The sequence below is a fragment of the Lycorma delicatula genome, chromosome 1 (assembly GCF_047948215.1).
Source record: "Lycorma delicatula isolate Av1 chromosome 1, ASM4794821v1, whole genome shotgun sequence".
Lineage (NCBI taxonomy): Eukaryota > Metazoa > Arthropoda > Insecta > Hemiptera > Fulgoridae > Lycorma > Lycorma delicatula.
Window position 1 is genome coordinate 322822414 of NC_134455.1, and position 27299 is coordinate 322849712.

At 36.2% G+C, this 27299-nt stretch overlaps 1 protein-coding gene across 1 annotated transcript in view; it reads right to left on the bottom strand.

Annotated features, from left to right (window-relative positions):
- LRP1 (LDL receptor protein 1) overlaps positions 1-27299 on the bottom strand; it is a 473582-nt gene that overhangs the window by 332140 nt on the left and 114143 nt on the right. The window contains exons 2-3 of the mRNA XM_075382014.1: positions 17791-17910; positions 9489-9632 (exon numbers count right to left, since the gene is read on the bottom strand). Of these exons, the coding sequence (XP_075238129.1) occupies positions 9489-9632; positions 17791-17910 (264 nt within the window). The remainder of the gene's footprint in view (positions 1-9488; positions 9633-17790; positions 17911-27299) is intronic.

The following is a 27299-nucleotide window of genomic DNA, read 5'->3' on the forward strand; positions in this document are numbered from 1 at the left end:
TGAGTCAATTTCAAATTCTTAGTAAAACTCAAATAACAATGGAACATTATCAGATGCTTTCTGAGGTATATGGGTAAAATTGCATGTTTTATACACATGTATCTGAATGGCACAAAAGATTTAATGAAGTATGTTAGAATGTGGTAAATGTTGAATACCCTGGACAATCTTCCACTTCAAGAACCAAAAAAATTACCAGATTGTTTGAGAAGAATACCAACTTGTGTGAATGATAGCTGAAAGCCATGAACATTGACAAAGATACACCATAGAAAATTCTCCATAAGGATCTTAACATGAAAACAGTTTTCCAAAAATGATCCCTAGGGTTCCCACAGCAGAACAAAAAGAACACCAAAAGGAAACATTTGCTGGTATGCTGTAGCAACTTGATGCTGATCTCAACCTTTACCAAAAAATCATCATTTGTAATGAAACCTGGATCTTCCAGAATGATTCTAAAATGAAACAGTCAATACACTTTTTTTTCTTCTTTTTTTTTTCTCTCAGCTCCCCTGGGCCGGACCGACTTGTTGGTATTACGCCGCCCAGGGGAGTGTCTTTAAACTCAAATAGGCTAGGCCTCCCCACCTACCGGCTATATACCGGCATGGCAGGTCGGCCTACCGGTTAGCTCTTTTTGAGAGTTCTTTATTAATATTGCCCTTTTGGACACCACGCCAGACCCAGTTCGCCACGACATGGCGCCGGGTCCCTTCAGTATACAGTGTGCTGTTACCTGACTGTTACCCGTGGAGTCCTTGGTGGCTCATCAGTGCCAACACACCGCAGCATGCTGAACCTCACCAGCAAGGCTGTCCACCCAGTCCTATTCTAGCCAACACCTTGTCTTCTCTCATCGAAGTATTTCTGTACAACAACTTGTCTAACAAAACTAGCAAAATTATTCCAGTTTGACTCGCTTCTTAGCATGTAGTCTATTGTTGTCTCTGGAGTTATACCTGTGAGTGCCTTACTATGTCTAAGTGTGTCCCACCTATTGCACTCAAAAAAGGTGTGCTCAGCATCATCTATCTCGTTGCAGTAGTTGCAAATTGGCTCTTCTCTCTTGCCTATTTTGTGCAGGTAGTTATTGAAGGAACCATGTCCTGTAAAAAACTGCGATAGGTGATGATCAACCTCACCAAATCTTCTCGACAACCATGGCTTGATGTTAGGGATGAGGGTTCTCGTCCATCGACCCACAGCTTCCTGCGACCATCTTTCCTGCCAGATATTATAAACAGCATCCCTGACCTCTTGTTCTGGCTTGCCTTGTGCCCTCTCCACCCTCTTTTTTGCGATTAGGTCAATAGGAGGTGTACTCGATAACACGCACAGGGCGGCATAGGACACTGTCCTGTATGCAGACACAACACCTAGGAGCACACACCTGTGCGTCCTCGCCAGTCTCTCTTTGTTGCGCCTGATGGCGATAGAGCGCCACCAGGCCGAAACGGCATACATAAGCGAAGACACGACGGTGGTCGCCAGTAAACGGCGCTTTGAGGCCTGAGGGGCATTCTGCGATGACATAATGATGTTTAGACTTTTTATCATCTTTTCTGCCTTGTTGCATACATTGACTATGTGGTCGGTGTATCTACCGTTTTTCTGGAGGATAACTCCTAAGTACTCGATGTTATTCGCTTCTTCTATAGCATGACCGTTGATGGAAATATTGAACGGTTCTAGCACTCTTCTACCCGTAAAGACAATACACCGGCATTTTTCCGTAGACAGTTGCAGACCCCTGGACCTCAACCACTCCTGTATAGTGTCGATGGCCGCATACACCCTCTCCTGCACCTCCAAGACCATCCTTCCCTCTACGAGGACTGCAAGGTCATCTGCATAAGCCAGGATCTGGACGCCGACAGGAAACTCCTTCTGAAGGAGTTCATCTATAATCACCAGCCACAACAACGGCCCCAGAACAGAGCCCTGCGGAACTCCACCGTGCATTTGAAAATGTACTGTTTCTACCAGACATCCTCTGTTGGACAAGTAACATTCAATTTGCCTACGCAGGTAGGGGCTGAGGCCCCTAGCCGCAATTGCGTCATTAATGTGACCCCAACCAATAGCCCCGAACGCGTTTTTTATGTCTAGTGACAGCATCAGTGGAATTCTCCTGGTTCGCCAAGTGCCTCTCTTCACCTCGTCGGCCCATCCCGAAATTCGGCAGATAGCCTGCACGGTGGATCGCCCCCGCATAAACCCGTACTGGTTAAGACTGATTCCAGCTCCCTCTTCTAGTTCTTTGATGATGCGGCCAGCCAGCATCTTTTCTACTAGCTTCCCCATCATGTTAAGGAGGCTCAGGGGTCTATAGGTTATATCTTCCTCCGAAGAGGTGCCTTTAGGTAGGAATACCACTCTGGCCTCCTTCCAGCAGTCGGGGAAGTCTCCGTTCTCCATGCCGTGGCTGGCAATCTCGAGCATCTCCCAGGGAGCCTTCTGAACCAGCCTCTTGATCACTGCCGCGGGAATCCTGTCCGGGCCAGGGCTCTTTTTGGTTGCCAAACTCCTCGCCGCAAGTTGTAGCTCTTCCATGGTGAATCTTCTATTGTCACAAGGTGTGGATCTCACGATGTCAGGCACTGTATGCGGGAATAACCTGGCTACCTCCCTTGCAACACTGGTCTTATTGAGGATAGGCATACGTCTCCCGAACTTTTTGGTCACAATACGATATGCCTGAACTCAAGTTTTGGAAAGACTCCATGCGGGAATTGCGGCGCGATCCCTGGCAGCTCGCGAAGACTTGTTACCGACCGAAGCCATTGAACGTGTTGTCCAGTGTTCGGTGCGGGTTAGGTGGTCGTGACCACACGTTAACATCTGTGGCGACTTACCGGGCGTTCCTGGATACTCTGTTTCCAGATGCTCCGGAGGGGGAAGCGGAAATCGGCGTTAGGGCGGGTGAAACACCATTCCCTGGCGTTCGGACCGTGGAACCCGAAGATATAGACCGAGTGGTTTCCCGAATGGCACTAAGGAAGGCACCGGGGATTGACCAACTTGACCCGGATATTTTCCATCATTTATTGCCTGTCATAAGAGAGCCACTGGGCAGACTGTTCACGGGATGCCTAAACTGGGGCTGCTTTCCGGCTTGCTGGAAGGTGGCTTTGGTAAGGGTAATCCTGAAACCTGGAAAGGATCCTGGTGAGGTCGGCAGTTATCGACCCATCAGCCTCTTGCCGGTTCTCGGCAAGTTGCTGGAAAGGCTGGTTGTGGAACGGCTCGAAGAAGGCATCGATATGAGCTGTATTCTAAATCGAGGCCAATATGGCTTCATGAAAGGGGTTGGCACCGAGGATTGCATCTTAAATGCTCTTACCGAGGTGGAAAGCGCCGACTGCAAATATGTTTTGGCTATTTTTATTGATATAGAGGCAGCATTTCTATCCTTGTGTTGGAGTTCTGTCCTCTATGCTTTGGAACGCCGCGATGTTCCCGAAGCCATACAGGCCGTGGTACGAGACTATTTGTCTAACCGTACGGCCCTGTTTAAAGATGCGCACCTAGTTGTGGAAAAATCCGTCACCAGGGGAAGCCCGCAGGGTTCCGTTCTCGGTCCCCTGCTGTGGAACCTGGTGTTCGATGGATTTCTGGGGTTGACCTTCCCAGAAGGAGTCACGGCCCAGGCTTTCGCCGATGACTGTCTCCTTTTAGTTCGTGGAAATTCACGACCACAGCTAGAAAGTAGAGCGCAGGCGGCCTTGTCAACCGCCGAAGGCTGGATGGACATACAAAATTTAAAGATTTCTGTGCCCAAGACGAAGTTTATGCTTCTAAAGGGCGCAGACAAATTATCATGCAGTCGAAACCCCCACATTAAGTATAAAGGCTGTGTAATCAGCCGAGTAAGGGTTCATAAGTACCTAGGTGTTTTGTTTGATGATAAGTTGCTTTTTAGCAACCACATTAAACAAGTTGCGGCGGACGCTGTCTCTGTGATGCACAAACTTAGAAGGATTGCTCGGAAAGACTACGGGCTTTCTGGTCGCCAAATGTACTTAGTGTACCGAGGTGTCTTCGAGAGTATGATCGCATACGCGGCGCCAGTTTGGGCGCATAGGTTGGACAGAAATAGAGCACTGCTTCTAAATTTAAGGAGTGCCCAGCGCAGAGCTTTAATTGTATGCACTGGTGTTTTTAAAACAACCTCCTATGAGGCTACTACCGTATTGGGAAAGGCTCTCCCAATCGATTTAGTGGTGAAAGTTCGAGCAGCCATGTGGAAGTTGCGAAGAGGTCGGGAAACCGAGGTATTTGGGATACGGTTTCGGGCCGGGCTAGAACCGGAACGGAACGGTGATCACAATGCACCGGGTCTAAATTTCGAACAGTTGCCCATTTCCCGCCTGCGGAAGAGGCTTTGGGGCCTCGCGATGGAGGCATGGCAGCATGAATGGCACACCACGTCTAAGGGAAGATCTCTGTATAGATTTATACAGGATCTGGGGGGATGGTATGCCTCAAGCTCATTTTTAAGGGCGGCGGGTGCCCAAGTGCTCACCAACCACGTGAATTTGATGCAATATCTGTTCAGGTTTCGCCTAGCGGCTGATGAGTTGTGCGTCTGTGGGGAGGTCCAGTCGAACGAACACCTAATATTCGACTGCCCTGCTCTTGGGGGGGCCAGAGACCGGGCCACCCTGGAACTTAGAGGTCAGGGGGAAAACTGGCCGCTCATAAACGGCGAGTCAATGTGGCGTGAGCCGCATTGTCGGACCGTGTGGGAGTTCCTCGATGAGGTTGCGATGTTCAACCGTCATCGGTAGTTTAAGTTTAATTTTAATGGGGATTTATTGATTCCTGTAGCGTGTCGGTGAAAACCTTCCTGGAAATAATGGCTGCCATCAGCCAATAAGCTCCAAGCGCTTTAATGGTGGACAGGCACTAGCTGGCAAACAGCGACCGAGGCGTGGCGGTTTAAATTGCCGTCTTTTTATTAAGTTAACTTTTTTGTTTTTAATTGTAACAAGGGGTGCGCCTCCCCGATTTAGTTTTAATGTGACAAGTGAGCGGTAGGGACACATAGGCGGGTGCTGTACGGCGCCCAGCTTAACGCAAGATAGGAGCTCATTAGGAGCATTTAGGATAACGAGGTCGCTAATCTGTTTAGAGGCACAGTAGCCGTTTTTGGCACGGTACATTTTGTCTATGCTCTAGGGCGACCGAATGGGGTGGTGGCGGGAGAAATGCCAGTTAACCAACAATGCCTGGCTCCAGGGATTGCTGTCAAGCTCTTCGCAGAGCCTGATCCATCAATCCTTTTTACGTCTCTTAATAGCCTTATTGAGCGTTCTTCTTGCCTCAAAGTATCTATTGGCTATTTCCTGGTACCCTTCTCTGTTATTTCTAAGAATACGTTGTTTCCTTCTCCTAAGGGACTGGAGCTCGTCTCATTGCTTCAATTTCAGCAGTCCACCAATAAACGGAGCGCCTCCTTGTATTGTTAGCTGCCATTCTGTCCATTTCCTGCTTTATTATATTAGATAAAGCCTCAGGTGATTGTTGATGTCTATCAGACAGTCTACTTGCAGTCCTGTTGACGATTTGCTCTATTTGTACTGATGAGAATCTCGGTGGGGGGAGTGCACTTCACGCCTGAAATCTACGTCTTTCAGATCCAAGATAGAGGCGCGATGATCGCTCGCTGTATCTTCTGAGAGAACCATCCACTGGTACTGATTCCTCCTCCACCTACAGTCCAGGATGGTGAGGTCAAGCACCGACCGATGACCTCTCGCTACATACGTGGGCGTGTCGTCATTAATGCAGATGCAGCCGGCAGTTTCCAGGAGATCGGCAAGGTCCCCCTCCTGTTGGTGTGTCTACTGCCAGCCGCCACCATTTTGCTGTTAAAATCACCCAACATTACGAACCTCTTGGTTGAATTGGTAATCACACCTTGTAAAGTGTCGATGAAGTTAGTAAAGTCCGCGATCGCAATGTTGGGCGAAATGTACACACCCACGAATACAGTTGTTTCGGTCTCAACAGACACCACGCCACTACCTCTAAACTTGAAATTCCATTGTATACTATGACTTACGTCCATAATGGCAACATCTCCCGACATATCAACATTCCATCCAAGTTTGGCAGCTTCATATTTATTGGGTTCGGTGACCACAAGGAGGTCTACGTTCTTGTCTGTAACAACACGACTAATTAAGTCGTGAGCGAGAATACTCCTATTGGCATTCGCTAACATAGTCCTAATCATGCAATTTTTTCTTACATTGCCATGCTCCAGTCCTGTGTTCACCGCTCTTACAATCGAGGCATTGCTTAGGTTCAAGACAATCCGCTATCTTGTGACCTCTGCTACCGCAGTTGAAGCATAAATCGAGCCTATCTGGGCCCTTACATTCGTGCCTTCTATGGCCCGTGCCCCAACAACGGTAGCACCTGTCTTTATCTTCCCGGATGTACGCCCGGCAACTAATCCATCCAATTCTTATTCTTTCCTCGACCAGTTTGCATGCCGCTCTGTAACAGGTCATGACCGTAATATTTGGTGTCTCGCCAAAACCTTTCCTCATGGATGTTATCTTGACTTCCTCGCTAGAACCCACGCGATTTATAATGTCGGCCATAACCTCTTGCTCTGTTGTGTTATGCTCGACATCTCGGATGTGCACAACAGTTCTCCTTCCAGCTCTGCTTTTTATATCAACGTGAAGGTCGGCAACCTTGTCCCTCAGGATAGATGTAAATTGTTCCGCTTCCTCGTTACGGCCCTTTCACAATGAGATGACGTTATTTGCCTCCCCGCTGGTGACAGCATCCTTCATGGACCGGAGGAGCTCCGCGTACGTTTTTCCTCCTGCCTTAACAATCACTGTTCGGCTTTGCTCCGCCGGTGGAGTAGCCTTCTTTATCGGGATTTGATTATTACCGATGTGCCTGGTCCCACCATCCCCTTGGAGAGTTAACACATATACAGGTGTTTCCCTTGCTCTGAAGATATAGGATATGATCTTCTTGGCAAAATTTCCCATACTGCCCGAAGGCAGTATGTACGCTGAATTTGGTGACTGTATAGCTATCTTTTTGAACGCCTTCAATAAACAAGAAAGGGTTTCCTTTTCCGGGGCTCCCGAGTCATAATGTATCTTAAATTTCCTCTTCTTTTCTTCAACGGTTTGGTCTCCTATTAGAGTTATTTCGTCTTTTATGATGTCACCAGCTGCGAGTTTGTTACCCATATCCTGCTCACCTACTCTCCTTAAATCTCTAAGAGTACAAGTGTCTTTGACTTCAGGTGGAAGGTCAGTAACCAACTTTAGCTTGCCCCTAAGTGAGTTAGGCCACCTTTTAGGGAGGAGCTCAATGAGTTCTTCATCACCCAAATCGCTGGTCAAAATATACTCCATGTAATCGTCACCCACAATAGGGTCCGTTTGGGTAGCTTGGGAAGTCTTTGTGTCTGGAGAGGACAGCTCGGAAAGCCCATTCAGTCCCTCGTATACTCGCCTTAGATCCTGTTCATGGGTCGCAATGTACTTATTCAAACCTAGGCCTAAATGCTGTTTCAACGATATCAGTATCAGACCCAATTGGTATGCTAGACTGCTCACTGTATCAGGTGCCTCTTCTTCCTCCTCGGAAGATCCTTGACGGAGCCTCTTCTTCCCTTTTAGATCGGTTTTCTTGACCGTCGCCGATTTTGTCATACTGCTGCTAATTTGGGCGGATGTCCCATCCATAGGGAGTGAACCACGTCTTCGCATGATATAGTACTGTACTTAGGGGGCCGTCCCAAGTTCTACGAATACCCACTCGGGGGAGGGGCCCCAAAAAAAATTTGGGGGGGGGGTTGAGGGGGTAAGAAAAATGCATGTGACCGAAAATGGGGTCAAAAAATTTGGGCGTGGTGGTAGGGGGTTAGGGAAGGTTTTGGGACGAATTTATGTCCAGGTAGGAAGGAAATCGAGTGGGTAGTTCTCGAGATATTAGTAGAAATGTAATTCCCTAATAAAAAGCTCTGAGGACTTAGAAAAAATCTCTACTCGTACGACGGTAATACGAGAGAATAATTACAAGTCCTTGTTTACTACAATAAACACGCCTGTATGAGCCTGTGTATTAACTTAGAAAAATGTTGCTAAGAATTGAATAATTCTAACCTCAAATTCACTATATAACTTATTAAAAAAGTAGTTTTAACTCACTTGATCGTACTTAAAGTAACATCCAATAAAAGTACGATGCACTAGAAACGTAAAAACGCATTCACCTGTTATAAATCTTCAGTTTTAGAAGGTAAAAAACACAATATCCACAGCTCACTAATAAAGCTGAAAAAACTCTAATAACTTTTTTAGTCCGTGACCGAATTCAAAAAAACTTACTATACTTGTCCGTTATCCTTATCACTTTAGTTCCTAAATGCCGTATCCGAAATATAAACCAAACACCAATCTAAAACACTAAAAAGCGCGGAGCGGTACACAACACGTCTGTTCACAGCGACGTCCACAACTCGACTCACAGTCAATACACTGGAAAACACCAACATCACAGCAAGGAATGAGAAAACTTATCAAAGAAAATCCAAATTCAAAGCAACGCTCAATATGTTTTTTATGTTATGGGCATAATTTTAGTATAATGGGTTCCAGAAGGCATAATATGAACCAGGATTATTATTATGGAAGTTTTTTTGGCAAATCTGAAAAGAAGTCGAAAAAGAAAAGACCAGAACTATGGAAAAATAGTTTCACTCTTCATCAGGGTAATGTGCCTCCTCACACAAAACTTTCTGTGAAACAGTTTTTGGCCAACAAACAGATTATTGCTCTGAAACATCTCCACATTCACCAGAATTGGTAACTTGTGACTTTTCAGTAAAATTAACTCTGTGCTTAAAGTAACATATTTTGCAGAATGTATTAAAGCAACTGACAAAGATTATCATGTCTTCAAATAGTGAAATTAAATCAGTGTGCAACTACAATTGGGAACAAGCATTAAAATTGTAATACATAAGAATAAAGGTGCATTATTGTAACAGTCCTCTTAATTAATACAAACAACTTATACTTGAAAAACTCTTATTCATTTTCCCTTCATATTAACTTGGTTTCATATTTCCCTGAATGTAGGGGCCTAGATTTACAGTATCTATAGTCTCGGATTATCTATTGAAAGCATGATCCTTTTTCCAATCCTGCCTCAGCTCTGGAGTAATCGGTCCACCATTTGTACCTTCCGGAATATTAAAGGTAATAAATAAAAAAATGTACATTAATAAATTTAAGTCAAAAAATGACAGATTTTATATAGTAAAGTTAGTCAAACTAAATAAAATAATAATCAGCAGATTTAAATCAAAAATTAACCCTACAGCAAGAGAGTTTTATCTTATGTTATTATTCAGCAAGATATTGATTTTTAAGATTTGAACATCAATAAAATATGTAGACTTATGAAAATATACCAATTTAATTGAAAAACTAACTTACATACTGATAAATCTTCATCAGATTTATCAATAATTTGTTTGTCTACGACACCACAATCGGCTTCACCATCACACACCCAACCATGTGGGATGCATTTATGTGTTTCTGCACATTTGAACTGACCAGGTATACATGTTACAGGTGCTGCAACAAAAAATGGTGAATAAAATTAAATACAACAAATATGAAATTTCAGATCATTACTTAAATGTAATATATGATGTAGTCCTAAAATTTTAAAAGAAGTCTACAAAACAGTTGAATAAGAATAAGAATTGGAGTAATTAGTTCTACAATTATTTACAAGTATATCATTAAGCAAACATTCTTTTTTTATTAACAAAAACAGGAAAATCTAAACTCCATACAAAATTTTTTTAGTTCAAAATTCACCTCATTTATGTATAAATTTACGATTATACCAAACCATAAATGCAATAATCTATAAGTTACTTTATTGTAAATAATGGGCTATCTAGTAATGGAGTAGCAATTGTAAGAAGAAAGTTATGGATGCTTTGTAAAGAATGAAATATAATTCAGAAGGATAATTTTGCTGGCAATTCAAGAATATACAGCAAGTTACTGAAATTATACAAACTGCTCATAAAGAGAGATATTTTCTATGCAAAATTTGAAAGAATGCAAGGCAGAGTAAATATGAAAATCATCTAATTTTCCTAAATTGGTAACAGTAAAATTGGTTACAAAGAAATTATGGGGATTTTGGGTAAGGTGAAGGAATTGAAAAACTACATTTATTGGATTTGTGGTAGAGAAATACGAGTAATAAAAAAAATCCAATAATTGGTTTAAAAAAGGAGAACATGTCATTGTAAAATATCGAGATAGAAATCAAAAGATTGTATCATGAAAGACAAATGTAAAGATTCCACCCCTGTACATGTGGATAGGGACCACAGGTTCTTGGCAGTGAATATTAAATTTAAAAAAGTACATCCAAAAGGAGGAAATGAATAAAAAGAAAATAACAATAGAGGCTGAGGGATACAAGGAAGGCTAACAAATTCATTTATTATAACATTAACTAATTCAATAAAAAATTAATTAAAAGAAATCAACAGAAGCGCAGTTTTTTCAAATTTAGATCAAAAGAAATTAAAGCATGTAGGTCATTAAGAATGTTTGAGATTTATGTATGGAAATTTGAGGTATTTTAATTTCAAATTGTATGCCTAAATTTTAACCCCTTTTAATTAAAATTTGATAATTATTCCAGTGATAAATAATTATAGAAATGTGGAATCCCAACATCCATATATTTTTGTTTCAATACGGAATCACACTGAATTTCGATTAGTTCCAGTTGAAAATTTCATCACATTTTCAACATTAATGGACAATGGAAAAATAAATAATTGAAATTGATTTTCACATTTCTTGAATTCCAAAAATCTTCTTTCAAATTCATTTCTAACAATTTAATTTCGTTGACATATTCTGAAAAATTAAGTTGTGGTGATTTTTGTAATAATGACTGGCAAGATTCAAAGTGAGATAAATTTTCTTTTTGAATTTATTTTTGCCAGAGTAATAATTTCTGTTTGAAAACGTTGATATTATCAAATAAGGTGGTAACCACATGCTGTTTGCCTTGTAGATTGAGATTAAGTTGACTAAGGTGATTTGTAATGTCAACGGCAAAAGCCAGATCTTTTATCCACTCATAGTCTTCTAATATTTCACATTCATAATTTTTGGATTCTAAAAAAAAAAATAATTTTGTTCAACATTGAAAGAACTGCTTTAAAACTTTATGACAGGAAAGCCATAGAATTTCTATGTGATAAGGTAGATTGGTGTATTCACTTCCTATATGTACAAATTTACTAAATTGACGGTGATTAAGTCCACGCGGGCACAAAAATAATTTACAATTTTAGTATTATTCTTTAAAACATGCCCAATATTTAGGGCTTTGAAGCATAATGTTTGTTGATGAATAATTCAATTAAAGCGTTGAAGAAAATTATTACCTTTTTCTGTGCATTTTTCTTTTACTTGTAATAACTCCTTTAATAACACCAGTCATAGCAGGAGCACCACCAGTTGCAAAAGAAACTAGATTTGTAATGATAAATATATTTATTCAGAACATCCATCATTGTGTTAAAAATATCAACCCCAGTCGTTGTGTCGTGCATTGGGATAATCTCAAGAAGCTCTTCACTTACTTTCAAGTTTGCATCATACCCACGAATAAAAACAGCTAACTGGGTTTTATCTTGTACGTCTGTGCTTTCGTCAATTCTAATGGAATAAGTTTCAAGTGTTAGAATTACTGATTTAAGTTGATTACATAAATTTTCAACTACATCATCAATTCTGCTAGCAATGGTATTTCTTGTTAAGCTTACATTTTTTAATTTTTTTAATTGTTCTGGACACAATATTTCCACTGCCTGAATCATATATTTGCTAATAAATTCCCCTTCAATGAATGGTTTCAACTTGGTTACAATTAAATATGATATCAAAAAGCTCATTTTTACAGCAACTGTATTATCTTCAATAGGTTTGGCAAATATGATTTGTTGATTTTTGAAGTATCGACCTTAATTCTGACAATTTGTCTTTACGAAGTTTCCCTACATATTTGTCATAATTTTCTTTATGAATTGTATCATAGTGTCTTTTAATATTATACTCTTTACAAACCTCTATGGAGTTTCTACATACCAAACATAGAATTTTATTTTTTCCTTGAATACAAAAGTACTATAATTCCCAGTTTTCTTGACAAGTACGATGCTTTTCTTCAACTGATCGTTTTTTGCTCATTCTTGTGAGGGCTTGAGCATTGTTTTAATAAATTATCAATTAAACACTAAACAAAGAACACTACTTTTTTAAACCAGATGAAAATTGTTATGTGAAAACTAGATTGGAATGCAGCATTCATTTACCGACTGCTAATGAATACCTTCCCACTATACTGACATGTTGTGACTCATTGTCATGCGCAAAGTACAACTGTTCTAAGTTTTCCTGTTTAGCCTCCAGGAATCACTGTCAGGTATTACTTCAGAGGATGATATGTATGAGTGTGAAAAACTATGATAAACTGGATATGAAAACTGTTGTGATAAGTGCACAATAAGACATGAGAAATGAGAACTACAAAAAAATAATATTTGCAGCAACAATTTCAGACCTATATTTTTTTCATAGTCACAGGTGAAAGCCCTAATACATCATTGACAATCAGCTATAGCTACCAACAGAAGAAATGACATCAACATATCCCAGTACAAGGAGATGTCTGATCGCTAATTTAAATCGTAAAAGACATCATTAGAACAATAAGATACATACCATAAACCACTAAAATTCACAGTCATCTTTGCAGAAAATTTAGAAAAAAGAGAAGTATCTCTTTACAAGTAGTACTTGAGAAACAGTTTACAGAAACATTATTTAAAAGAGATAGAAAATCAAACTGATATTTAGCTTGAAAGTTAATGTTACTTTTATTAAAAAAAAGAAAATAAACAACTATGTTATTTGAATTTCACAATGATGGATTTTCATCAAATAATGACTTCATCCATCAATTATTACTTTTATTATCTAATTGCCTGTCTTATGTGATCATTGTTTATTTATATGGAAACCATACTGTGTTTGCAAACTCATAATTACAAATCCTTTGGTAAACAAATTAGTGATGACTAATCTCGGTGGATAGAGTACTGATCTCATAAGAATGACCAAATTAATGACTAATAAGTATAGGCCTCAAAAACCATGTTTGTAAGACCAAAAATGGAAAAGTGATGTTAAAATCGAAGAAATCACAAATTGTAATTGAATATAAAACTGATGATAAAGGTGTTAGTGAATGAAGATATCACGGTAGCAGCAAGTTATAAAACAAACACTATCTGATGATAAGGCTAAAAAAAAAATCTAATCGATAACTTATAGCAAGAGTTCTAAATTTTATTTTGCTAAGACAATAATATTACAGACTCTTATTTCATAAGCGGAAGCATCAGTTAACTACATGTATTGTTCAAAAGTTTATCTAATCTTGGTATTGAATAACACTGAAAGATATTGGGAACAAGCTCATCAGTTTAGTAACCTTAACAATAACGACAAATATTATTATTATTATTATTATTATTATTATTACAGAAGTATACAGTTATAATAGAATTTATGTTCATAAAAATAAAACTCAATTTAACGGCTAGTTATTTTCTGAATAGGAGTGAACGTAAGAGCTGCTAAAAATATATATATATATATATATATATATATATATATATTTATGGATTTTGAAGAAAGAATCTCCAACTGATAGCAAAAAGTTATATACATAATTAAGAGTACAGTAAAACGCACGCACGCACGCATGCATGAAATACAGAAAAGCTTATCAAATTATAACTAAATACATCTTTGGAAGAAACTATTTAAATTGAAACTTAGAATGGATGATTATGGCAGTAGTTTATATCCATCCCGCACCTACAAAAAAAACTGCAAGAACCAGCAAAAACTTCCTCAAATATAATAAATATTGACTGAGAATAATTATTTGTGAATATTGTATTTAATGATCTAGATAATTTTAGTGATCTACCAGTCAGTAAGAAACAGATCACAAAAAGATTTCAAATATATACCCATTGACACACTTGAAAAATGACAAAAAGAAAAATGAAAGACATTCCATCTGTACTTAAAAATATTTTGCTTCAGTAAATATTTAAGGCTTGATATTTTAACTAAAAACACAAAATCAGTTTTTTATGTAAATTTTTACAAAAAGATAGCTCATCACCCAAAATAACCATTTTAATTGTGTGCATAAAAAAATATTTATAATAACACTAGCAGAAAAGATAAAAAAAAAAGGTCAATCATAATAATAAATGAAATTTTAATCATTTTAAGTGAACAATGTATTGGAAATTAAAATAAACAAGTCAGGTAGCACAAATGTAATATACTGCATACAAATGCAACATTACACAACTTTCAACACTTAACAATAATCAAAAAAAGGCAAACAACAAAGTAATACTTCTAGATGTTAGAATAACACTAGACATTGTTCATTTTTAATTCAAAACCAAACAGAAAAATAATTGTTATAAAATTAAATGAAATTTAAACCAACAAAACAAGGTAAATAGATAAATAAAACAAACTTAACCATTTACTGAGTTTTGGTGGTTGAAAATGAATTTAATATTAAATTTTAATAGCACAGTGGTCAAAATGTTAATGAATTATTTGAATTTTCAACAAAAAAAAAATATATATATATATTGTTTTTAAAAAAATAATATATATTCACATATATTTTTTTTAAACAAATGTTTTAATAACCATACTTCTCTGTTCCAATACAAATTAATTTATATTTAACAGATCAACCCTAAGTACAGAACAATTGAAAATCTTATTTCATTGCATAACAAAAGCGCTTTTGTGAATTTGATTCGCATCATCAGCTGTATACATTTTATATATATATATATATATATATTTTACAAAACCATTAAAAACTTGCAAACCATGACACCATACTTTCCATTCACTTATAAATTTTATGTTAATATTATTTTTTTAAATAACTAATTTTTTTTTTAATTTTAAATTAAATTTAACTTCTCATACTTTAAAACCATACAAAAATTTAAAACCTTTTATTTAAATTAAAAATTAAAAACTATAATCCCAACAAGAGATAAAAACATAAAATATAAAAATATTTTAAATATAGAAATTTTTTAAATAAAAAAAATTGTTTAAAATTACAAAGATCAATTAATTAAAATTACCTAGACAAAATGAAAATGTAAAAATGTTTAATTACATTTTTTTTTAATTACACAATTAAATTTTGACCTGGTTAATTTTAATCAACCAGGTCAAAATTGTAATTTTAAATAATTTTTAAATATTTAAAATGTTTATATTTTATGTTTTTATCTCGTGTGGGGATTATAATTTAAAATTTTTAATTTAAATAAAAAGTTTTAAATTTTTATATGGTTTTAAGTTATGAAAAGACAAATTTAATTTTAAATTTTTTAAAAATATATTTTTAACATAAAATTTATAAGTGAATGAGAGGTATGGTGTAATGGTTTGCAAGTTTATATATAAATAATGTATGCAGCTGATGTGAATAAAATTTGTGAAAGCACTTCTGTTATGTAATAAAATAGGATAAGTCATCCTATTTCAATTGTTCTGTGCTTAGGGTTGATCTATATATATATATATATATATATATATACACACACACACACATACATACAAACAACTATCTTTTCATGATTTATTAATTTAAGCTGATACAATTATTCTAAGATTGAATTTTGAGATTTTTTCCAATTAAATATCAATAAAATATACTGTCATATAACATATAATGAATAACTGAATATAATGAATTTAATTCATATAATGAATTTCTGGTTCAGAAAATAGATTAACAAAACATAAATTGTTTGCAATTTAGGAGAAACTGGAAGCCCCACCTTTATCTTCAGTCATTAGGGTTTGTATACACACTGGATAGAAGACACATTCTCTCAATCCACAGATGCAATGATTCAACCGGTCCAAGCAACCTGATCATGAACCTTCATGCAAAAACCAAAGTGGAAAAGAAAAGATCAAGAAGAAATAAAAGGGATGGAGGATAAAAAAGGTTGATGGAGAAACCAAATAACCCTACCTATTATCCGATAAAATGTGAAGTTGAGTTTGAGAAAATGGACCCTCTGGTTTTCATAAGCTGCAAATAATATTTAGCTAGATCAGCTTTAAATTAATTATCTTTAGAAAAATTAAGTAATTTTACATTTTTTTGAGGCATTTTTAGGGAATGTGAAAAAATATCCTGTTTTAGAGATCTAACTTTAAAAGTCATACCATAGCTGATTATAATTTGTGAAAGTTATGTTTTAATGGAGAAGTGACATATTCACAAATAAACTAGTTAAGATGTGGAACATACTATGTTAGATTCATTACAAATTTTGTATGACAGGAAAAATAGTAAAAAGAGATTATGATGAAAAAATTTTTAATTTCAATTTTTTGAATTTATTATAATTTGATTAATGTGACTGAGACATGCGTAAGCAGTACCAAATTCTTTCCAGAATTAAGAATAAATAGATTCTGTTAAATATAACAGCCTTGAAAACGATTTGACAATAGTGATTCCCTTTCTTGCAACATTAACCTGTGCATAACATAAACCGAACTCAATCACTCAATCATCAGAGCATTTTTGAACTTTTAAACTTGAAAAAAAAAACACAAATAAATCATGACACATACTGTACAATTGGTGTTAAAGACAAACTGATTCAATTTCTCCATGACCACTATACCCGCAATAAACACAATGAATAGTAGATAGAAATTTAGAGGGATTATAGAGTGGTGATGATAACCACGCATACATCATGTCATTATAACAAACTAATTTATTTGAAAATCAATCAGAAGTCAACTCCACAAAAATCCTTGCATGAATAAATATGAGGCGAAAAAAGAATAAGAGGTCTAGAATGAATTTATACAAATCATATTCAACAATATTTCTTAATACAACTCACTATAATACCTAAAAGAATGAAAGTATCTGGACTGAAACATGTGCCAAAAAAAAGAATGTTAATTAATAGCACAGTTTACATATAAGCTTCAAGGCTTATGGAAGGTTTATGGAATGGAAATTTTATAGCATACGAAAAATGCCATGGCTGACTGGGATTGTATCTACACAGTTTTTTTCTGTTTTATCAAATGGCATTTTACTATACAGTTTATAAGATCATCTAGCTCAGCTGTAACCTTTACTCACAATATTGTTTAAAAATAATTAGTATGATATAATCACGTCTAGTTTCAAATGTACGCTAGATACAGTGACAGGCAGTCATTGTGGCTTCACACAGTTTTTTTAAAACAATTATAGTGCATAAATATTTTTTCTTTTGTACAATATGAATCAAAATTATATTTGTAAATACTTTATCAGGTAAACATTATGAAAACAGGAAAATATAAATGCGAACTCATCAAACATCCTACTAGATATAAAAATTATTTTTATGGCTTTAACACAGTACTCAAATATACCCTTTTTATTGTAATCAGTACAGTGTCTAAATATTCAAGTTATCATATTAAGAAAGAACTACTTCATAATAATGAAATAAGCATAACAAGATATTGTTCCAATGTGGCATTAGAAATAAGCAGTTAACTTCACTTTATTAATTAAAGTAAAACAAAATACCACAATCTGCTGGTTCATCAGTCTCATCTTCACAGTCAGGAGTACCATCACATTTCCATCGTTGTGGAATACAACGGCCTGTCATTTCACATCTGAAGAAATGTGGTCCGCATGTTCCATCTAAAAAAAAAAAAAATTCGTCCAACTTTAGAATGAATAGATATAATTTACAAGTATAGTTTTATTTTTGTTTTATAATCAATAACATACAGGTATTATAGTTCAAAATATAAAGCTTCAGTGAGTGGAGAATTTTAAATATCTGGGCATAATAGCTAAAAGAACAACAACTGTTTTTACAAGTTGACTAATCCCCAGCAAAAAATCCTACATATCAAAAAGGTGATTTAAACATCTGTCAGCTGTCATAAGATAACAACATGATACCGTTCCATAATGTATAAAAGTACTAATACATACATTTAGCTACACAGCAGAATATAAGTAGTCAGCAGTCAAAGAAAAATATCTAGCAACCTCTGAAAACAAGAAACTAAGAAAAGTTTTGCAATGTAAGAAAGTAAAGTATATGAGAAGTAATAAAAGCTGACAAATATAAAATCAAAATGTAACAATAGTGGTAGAAAATAGATGATTTCAATGGCTTGAATACACATTATAAAAACAAGGCATTATCCAGTAACAATAATTCTTAAGAGTACTATTAACTAATTTTTATGAGGACCTACATATCATTACACTACTAGAAACCCCTGGTGAATAAATAAATTGAATTCATATTGAAATCGGTACAATATGAATATATGGCAATTACACAATAGCATTACGGGAAAAATAATTTTATAAATTTATGGTAGACATACTGTGTATTATATGGCTGCTGTTTTGATGCAAATAAACATATGAATTGCAATTCATTGCTACCACTGCTCTATTTCCAATTACAAATTCAAATACCAAGTGTAGTTTTATTCTTACAGGTTTTTAACCCACCGGGTTGGTCTAGTGGTGAACTTGTCATCGCATATCAGCTGATTTCAAAGTCTAGAGTTCTAAGGTTCAAATCCTAGTGAAGACTTTTATATGGATTTGAATACTAGGTCGTGGGTACTTGTGTTCTTTGGTGGCTGGGTTTCAATTAACCATAATATAAGGAATGGTCGACCTGAGACTGCACAAGACTAGACTTCATCTACATTCATACATAATATCTTCATTCATCCTCTGAAGTAATACCTTATGGTGGTTTCAGAGGCTAAACAGAAAGAGAAAGAAGTTTTTATATTTTTATTAAACTTTATTTTAACACAAAAAAACCATTAATTAGATAAATAAATAATTCTATATGGCATAAAATAGAAATAAAGAACTAGAAGAGAATTTCAATAAAAAATTATTAACCGTGATAAGAGAATAGAAAGAAAACACACAAACATAGGAATACCAAAAAGTTTACAAAGTTTAAAACAGAATCTGAAATTTCAATAAAAAATAAGCACAAACAATAACAAGTAACACAAAAAAATACTTGTCAATACCTTTTGAGTAACCATGAAGGTTAACAATTTTACTTTCCCGGCTATAGCTCTACTGCTGCTACAGTAGCATAGCTACAAAGGAAAAGTATAGAAATTTACCAAAATGTTGGGTATCAGGTGTTTTCAAATTTCAATGTTTCAAGACAACCTTATATCAAAAAACACACAAAGGTTACAGAAATTTGTGGAAAATGTATGTAGATATTTGTTGGCTTGTACTTTAATTAGTATCACTGAACTGGCTCAACATAAATTCTTTGAAAACGGCTATATTACGGTTCAACAAAAATATATCTAAGCGGTTCGCCGCTACCATTAAGGAAGACGAGTTCAACGCAATGGTGCAGATGCAGTTGAAGTTGGTATTTAAAGGTCACGTTGGAAACGAATTCGATGTGATATTCGAATAAAAATGAACAAATCAAATAAAAATAAGCTATTTCTTAAAAGGCCCTATTCAGGGCCGCCCTAAACCCCCATACAGCAACGTATGACTACTCTTTGTTAAAAAAGTATTTATTCTTTTTTTACACAATAGTTTACACGAGTAACTAAATGAATAGGTCCCAAGGCCTTTACCAAAATGTGTTCAAACATACGCAAACATCAAATTTCGATATAAATGGTGAGGGGGACATTAGGTCGGGTTAGGAGTAGTGAGTATGGAGGGAATGGATGGCATGAAGATGGTAGGGAGTATGGAAAGGATGGTAATAGGAGAAGGTGGGGAGGTACGGAGCTTATAAATGTGACGTAACCGAATGAAGTAGTTTATTCCTTGAGATACGTCTGAGGTGTAAACGTAATTGTTAATATTATGGATCTGCTTAGAGAAGTAGATATTCGCGTCGGTAGCCGGCATCTATCGCCTACGTGTTTTAAATTGAAACACAGTTACGTATACATTGTTCATTTAACCGAACACGTATTCGATTAAAGCTGTGATAACGTGATCGTAAAGTTAGTTTTACGACAGAAGAGAACGAAAATATTATTTCGAATTGAATGCACTGAAAACGCTATCGCCCTTATAGGCGGTAATGAAGTTATTTTTTCCGGATTCTACGGTAGCGACGGTAACTGGAAGGCGTTACGATTCGCCGAATATGGCGCTTGACGCGTCTTACTAAATCTTGTCGGAAAAGACGTACTTGCCGTCAACCTATATATAGAAAACGAATAAAGAAGATTAACCTCTCATGTAGCAACCGACGGAGAACTGTTCTTTAGAGCGTGCGATGAGACCGACTATTTTGCCAAAGGTGACGGTGATAAGCAAGCGCTGCTAGTCGCGTCCGTCGCGGATGAAAATTCAGATATCGATTACATTAAAAGCGATCGGTATATAAGAGAGCGTCATATCGGTTCTCTTTATTTCGTAATGTATAAAAATTATTCGAAAGATGACAAAAAGAAGAAAACCGCGATTCGGTTTCACAGATTGGAATTTTTTAATTTATACTTCAAACGACGTTCGCTACTGCTGCTGCTGGTGCTGGTGGTAGCAGTTTATGATGTGTAGCGAAGAAGAAGAAAGGATGCAGGCGTACGCGATCAGTGTTCGGTCTTTGCAATCGTTGAGTTTGCAAACTACTCTTAACGGTACCTTAATGCGCAGTATCGCAGAGCGTTACGATTCGAATAGACGACTACGAAATACAGAAGAAGATCAAGCGTATAAATGTTAGAAATGGTTCGTTGCTACCCAAAACTTTTACTGTCGTATGTGTTTGGCCGAAACCGAATATCGAAGAAGACGACATATTCGAATTGTCGCAAGCTTCAACTTATGTATTCTAGGGTTATGCAAGTTATGTAGGCGTAGTGGAAATCGAACTCTAAATCAAAAAATGTCCTTTTCAGGACTACAACACTTAACACAAACAACACAACCGCATAAATACACAGAACACACACACTCTAAACCCCCACACAGCAATTTAAGACTATTGTATTTTTTTTTTTAAATTGGTAGTCGATTGGCATTACTAGATGGATGGTTCCAAGGCCTGCGGTGTAATCTGACCAACGATCCACCATCTGTTGTCTCGAATTTCGCAGGGAATGGTGGAAAGAGAGTGTTTAACACATAAATACTTTTTTTTTCAAGTTGGGCGTGTTATTACTTTTCTGTTTCAGATTGTGTGAGCGCGCAACTGCGTAACGGACTCGCTAGTAAGCATGCGCCCCAACTTCGGAATTCGAGCGCTGCGACTGGCCGACAGCAGGGCGTGGCGGTAGCGGTTTTCGCGCTTATACCACCGACGCAACCGCGGTTAGAGCTCGGGTCGCTTCGCCCAGCCGTTCCTTCAGCCGCGCGCCAAAACTCGCACAGGGTCAGGGGGCCGCCGTAGCCGGTTAGTTTAAGGCGTCGTCGCAGTCGCCCGCCGCGCGGTCGCTCGAGCGACGTCGGTTCGAGTCCTGGCCGGAACAGTTAATTTTGTTCGCCTCGAATATTATTTATTCATTTAATTCTAAATAAATAAATAATAATAATCTGCTGAGGTGTGGTCGTCTGACGTCACCACACCTCAGCATATAACAACAAAGCAGCTGTACTCCAGCGCTACCAACATATATATATATTAATTAAATAATTACTAATCGAACGGAAAAAAATAACAAGGTTGGCAACCCTGCGAAATTTCAAATCTCCCGCTACATCTCAACTGGGAAAAGTAAAATTCCAACACTGCGGATTGCAACAATAGCGCTCCTGGCGGTAGGCAGGGGTAGTATTGACGCAGTAGCCCTATTTCTGCACTATTCCGGACTACACTTTTATATGAATTTATTTATAGCAAAGTTCAAAAAAATATGTTTTTTTAACTTTTGTTCCTCTAATTCAATTACGAAGGACCTCTGTAAACGAATTCTATAATGTGAACCATTCATAATCTGAAGGATCTCCATAATATTCTTCCAGATACTTTTTAATACCAGAATGATGGATTAACACTATACTGACTGAACTGCTTGTCTTGGAAACGAAAATAACCATTTTCACAGACTGCTATAACGTAGAAACGTTTATGACAAACTCAAAAATACACGAAATACAAGCATGTTCTCCGAAGGCCAATTTTTCGCAGTGCAAATTACAGCTACTACTTTTTCTCAAATAGACTTCCTTAAAAAAGGGCTAAAAGTAGCAGCTTAATTCTTTTTACTTCCTTGTACGAAGTAAAGGAAGCATTGCGATCGAAACTGGACTCGAAACTGGATCGAAACTTTTATAACTGGATTATTTGGTAAACAATTTATTTAAAGAATAATCAAGGGATTTTTACTATAACATAATATTTCAGGTAAGATTGTTGAATTAATAATTGCATAAATATTTGATGTTAATAAAAATTAATACTTTAGCTATAGTGTTAACTGTCCACTTTTATTAAAGAACTGGAGGATCGTATCTCACTTTCAAATGAAATAAGTTTAAATGAAGTGCAGCAAAAATGTGTACATGTAATTTAATAGACGTACAAGGAAGTCATGTGATGTCCACATCAGATTTTTTTTTTAAGAGCTGTTAAGGTTAACAAATAGATTTTATGTGGTGTATTATACATTAATGAACTAAGAAAACACACCCTTTAAACTAGTCCTAATGTATAATATTTTTTTTTTTTAATCATAAAACTAAAATGATTTAATGATGGTTTTAAAATCAGGCTTCATATTTATAGTTGAACGAAAAGGTTTTCATAACTGGAAGTCACTTAAAAAGGCATACACTTATCGATACCCACTCGTTATGCAATACCAAAACGATCTGAAATTTGTGATTTGTCCATTTTGGTAACGGTTGATCTTTCAAAAACAACTCCTACTTCCATGTCAATTTGCATTATCGAATGATTTTCATCACATTAATAAATAGTTTTATAATAGAAATTGAATAATAAAGTTATTCTTAAAGGAGAATCATATTTGTATAGAAAAGATAAAATAAAAATGTTTGTATAGGTGCCCAGAGTTGGTCGTACGCAGTATAGATTCTAATACACTCAGTGTTTACGTAAACTGCAGCCTTCTGAGAATTATATATTATTATTGCAGAATATTATTAATGCTACAAATAAAAGTTCGTATTATTATTGCTTCGATCAAATAATAAACGAGTCATCGACCAGTTAATAGATTATAATGTAGCTGACTCATTATTAGTTGATATGTAATATACACATACATAAATTATACGTATATTATATAACGCTCTTTCCTTACTACTCCTTTTTATTAAATACCTAAACACACACAGGTAATCGCTTAACTAGATTTTGAAAATTAAATCGCGTAAAAAAATATTGTTACTTTTTTAATAATCACCGTAGCAGGGTAAATGTATTCGTTATTTTCAAAATCTCAGTAATCAGTCTGTAATGTAAATATTTAATTACAAGCATGGAAATCGTAGTAGGACCTTCATACTGTCATCAGAGCTCGAGTTTCCGTCACCCGCAGAACTGAAATCATCTTTGTAATCGCTTAACTACGAATAACCATCCTCACTTCCATCGGGAACATTCGAAAGACAACATTTCTTGAACGATTTTTTCATCAAATCATCCGGTCCTTCCGACCAAGCCGCAATAATTCACTCAGAAACTGTATCTAAGACGGTTTCTTACTTTTACCAGATGATGTAGTCTCGTGTGTCGCGCTGAGCATCTGTTGGTGTAGTACTTACAGATTTTGGTGTTAAATGATTGGTTTACGCAGGTATCTAGGAAGTTGAAGAATAAATGTCGATCTACCAGGAATAATATAACCTGATTCCAGATAATATAACCTCATTCCAGCAATCAGTCACCGCTTTACATCATCGGTATAAGAGATCGTATGACCCTTAAAACTGTCCATTACAAGAATGAAAGGTTTTCGTAATAAAGCGCTTGGTCGCTTCCAGACGTATTTAATCCAGTCCTGGATTCAATTCATTATTCATCATCCCTCTTCTTGTTTCTGAAAATATCGGATGGAAATTTTTCACCACTCGGTAGATGTCCTTTTAAAAATTACACGCGGAGGTAATTTTTCCTGTCCGAAAAATTGTCAGCGTCAAAGTTATAAATGATGTTAATTAAAACTTCCTAGTTGATGGTCTTTTGTCGTTAGCCTCGGATGTACACCAAATTATGTCCGGCATTAATCTACAATCATAGTAAAACTCCATTTACCACTGTAGCGGTTTTTCATCACCAAAATATCTAGGTAGAAATGCTCATCTAGTTCATTAGTTACCGCTCCAAAATTTAACGCAAAGAAATCCAGAACTGAATGTAGGAAATTAATTTTTAGCTAAACGGCACATACCGCTACTCTGAATATATTAATAAGTTTAGCCACATCTGGACAATAGTGCAATTACCGACAACTAAAAAATTATCTCTTGTCTTTAATCGCCGTACGATCGACAAGTTCATCTCGGCATGGAGTGCACCACATTTGGCCGGTACCCTTTTTTCTAGACCGATGAACACATCTTTTTTTTAATTTTTCTTTCGTTAAAATTAGGAAATTTCCGCCTCATGTGCTGGAAATCACTACTATTCTTCTTCATCGCTTTTGAAATATTTCTAATTAATCATCGCCCCTTCGATATGAAGGGGCGGCAAAAATGCTTTTTCCGGGTTTAATTAGGGGCTCATAAACAATGATTTTTTTACCCGGAGTTTAGTTTTAGAGTAAAGATTTATCCTAGAATTTACCGTTTTAAACCATAACAGGTTTCAACCCGTTCGGGTCACTTATTTAAAGTCCTTACAACCTTTACAAGTCCTTTTTATATCCCAGCTGCATCGCTAAAAATAGAGTTATTAAATATATATACAAATACCACCTGTATGTGTATAATTAAATTCTTTTAAACACCAATTTTCATAATATAGTATGTTTTTCGTATTACTTCCGTAAAGAGGGGTCTTTGTTATTGTTACGAAGCATAACCGCTTTTCAAATATATTTGTATAAATCTATAAAAAGTCGTTACTCATCAAGTTTATTTTTTTAATTTCTTTTTTTTGAGGGCGAAAAACGTCTATGCGTTATCATCGCCTGGATTTTTTTAATGAAAATATAATAAAAGAGATTAAAAACTAATCTAACGGATAAATAGTAAACTTAAAACTAATATCACAGGTAAAAACGAAAACAAAAGTAAATATAATTTAACAAGGTCCGAGATGGGTGTAAAAGGCCCATTCTCGGTTAACAAAAAGACTAAAAGAAAAAGAAAAAAAGCTAAAAAACATTAACATAAAACTTAAAACTAGGTTAAAAACTAAAAGAGTAAAATTAAATAAAACTTAAAACTAATACAAATTATATAATAAAAAATTAAAACTAAGTTAAAAAAAAATTAAAAAGGTGAAATAAAACTTAAAACTATATTTACAGACTTACAACTAATATCACTAAAATCTTACAACTAATATCACAGATGAAGTTTTTTAAAACAAAAAAAACTATACAAAATTTGGAAAATTCCGATAGGGAATGTAAAAGGCTCCCTACTCGGATAACAAAATCAAAACACAGAACCACAAAAATTAAATTTTTATATTAAATTTTTTGTGTTAACCCAGCACTGCGCAAAAACAGAAACATCTGATTTAAAACTTTATTATCGTTGCACAAGATACCACGGATGTTTCTGGGAAGTTTAAATTTACGTCGCAACGCCGCATAACATATGCAATCTACGAGTATATGGCGCACAGTCATGCGGCAGTTGCATCGCGCGCATAGGGGTGCGTGTCCTCTTGTAATCAGATACTCGTGTGTCCTATCCGCAATCGACAGAGGACTACTTCCTCACGCCGAGATTTTCTACATGAGGAGTCCCATGGCAACACAGAATCTTTAATGTGCCGGAGTTTATTATCTACGGTAGCCATCCAGTCACCCTTGCCACTTTTGAGAGATTGTTTTACATAATTGGTAAAATCAGAAGAAGCAACTCGGGTGGTGAAAGGAGGTTGATTACATGCGTCTTTAGCAGCAGAATCTGCATGTTCATTACCTGGAATCCCGACGTGGCTAGGGACCCAGCAAAAACTTACTTCTGTGTTGCGATTATTCAACTCAGCGATTGCGTTGTAAATTTCAATGACGATAGGATGTTTGGAATAAGTTTTTTAATGCTTGGAGAGCACTACACTGCAAATAAGGATTTTTCTATATTTAGGGTTAATGATATTTAGAGCCTTATTTATAGCGTATAATTCAGCGGTAAACACACTCGTAATACCGGGTAGACCAAACATATAAGTTCTTTCATTGACAACAAATGCACAACCAACGGTATTATATAACGGTATTATATCGTTTTGTTTCGATCCATCAGTGTATACCACCGCGTCTTGGTTCATATTGGAAAGAACACACTGAAACATTTGCTGGAAGACAGTAGGTAGTGTTGATTGTTTATTGTATGTCGTAAGGTCAAACGTAAAATTTATAAGGTTTACTCCCCACGGAGGATATGAGCACGGATACGTTGGAAATAATGACGCTGTGTCAACATTTATATGCTGCAGCATACGTCGGGTACGGACACCTACAGGAGCAATACAACGTGGATGATCCTCATACTTACCTAAATTAGGATTTCTAAAGACTGAGTCTTTAAAAATCTCCATTATTTTACACAAAACGCTTGTTAAAGAGATAGGACGGTAGCTTGAGAGGTTTGATTTGTCTTTACCAGATTTTAGTACTGTTATAATTAATGATTCTGACCAGCCGGGTGGGAAGACTTGTTCGGAGAATAAACCATTGTAAATATTCAAAAGATGTTGTAGTGCCGAATTAGGAAGGTGTGAAAGCATGGCAAGACGAATGTTGTCCGGTCCAGGGGAAGTGTCACGTGAGTTTTTAAGTGCGTGTAACAATTCCTTAAATAAGAATGAAGTGTTTAATTTCTATCCGTATCTTGTGCCTATGAAAATCGTTATTATATGATGAAGTGAGAGACACCGAGCGGAAAGATTTTGCTAAAGTATT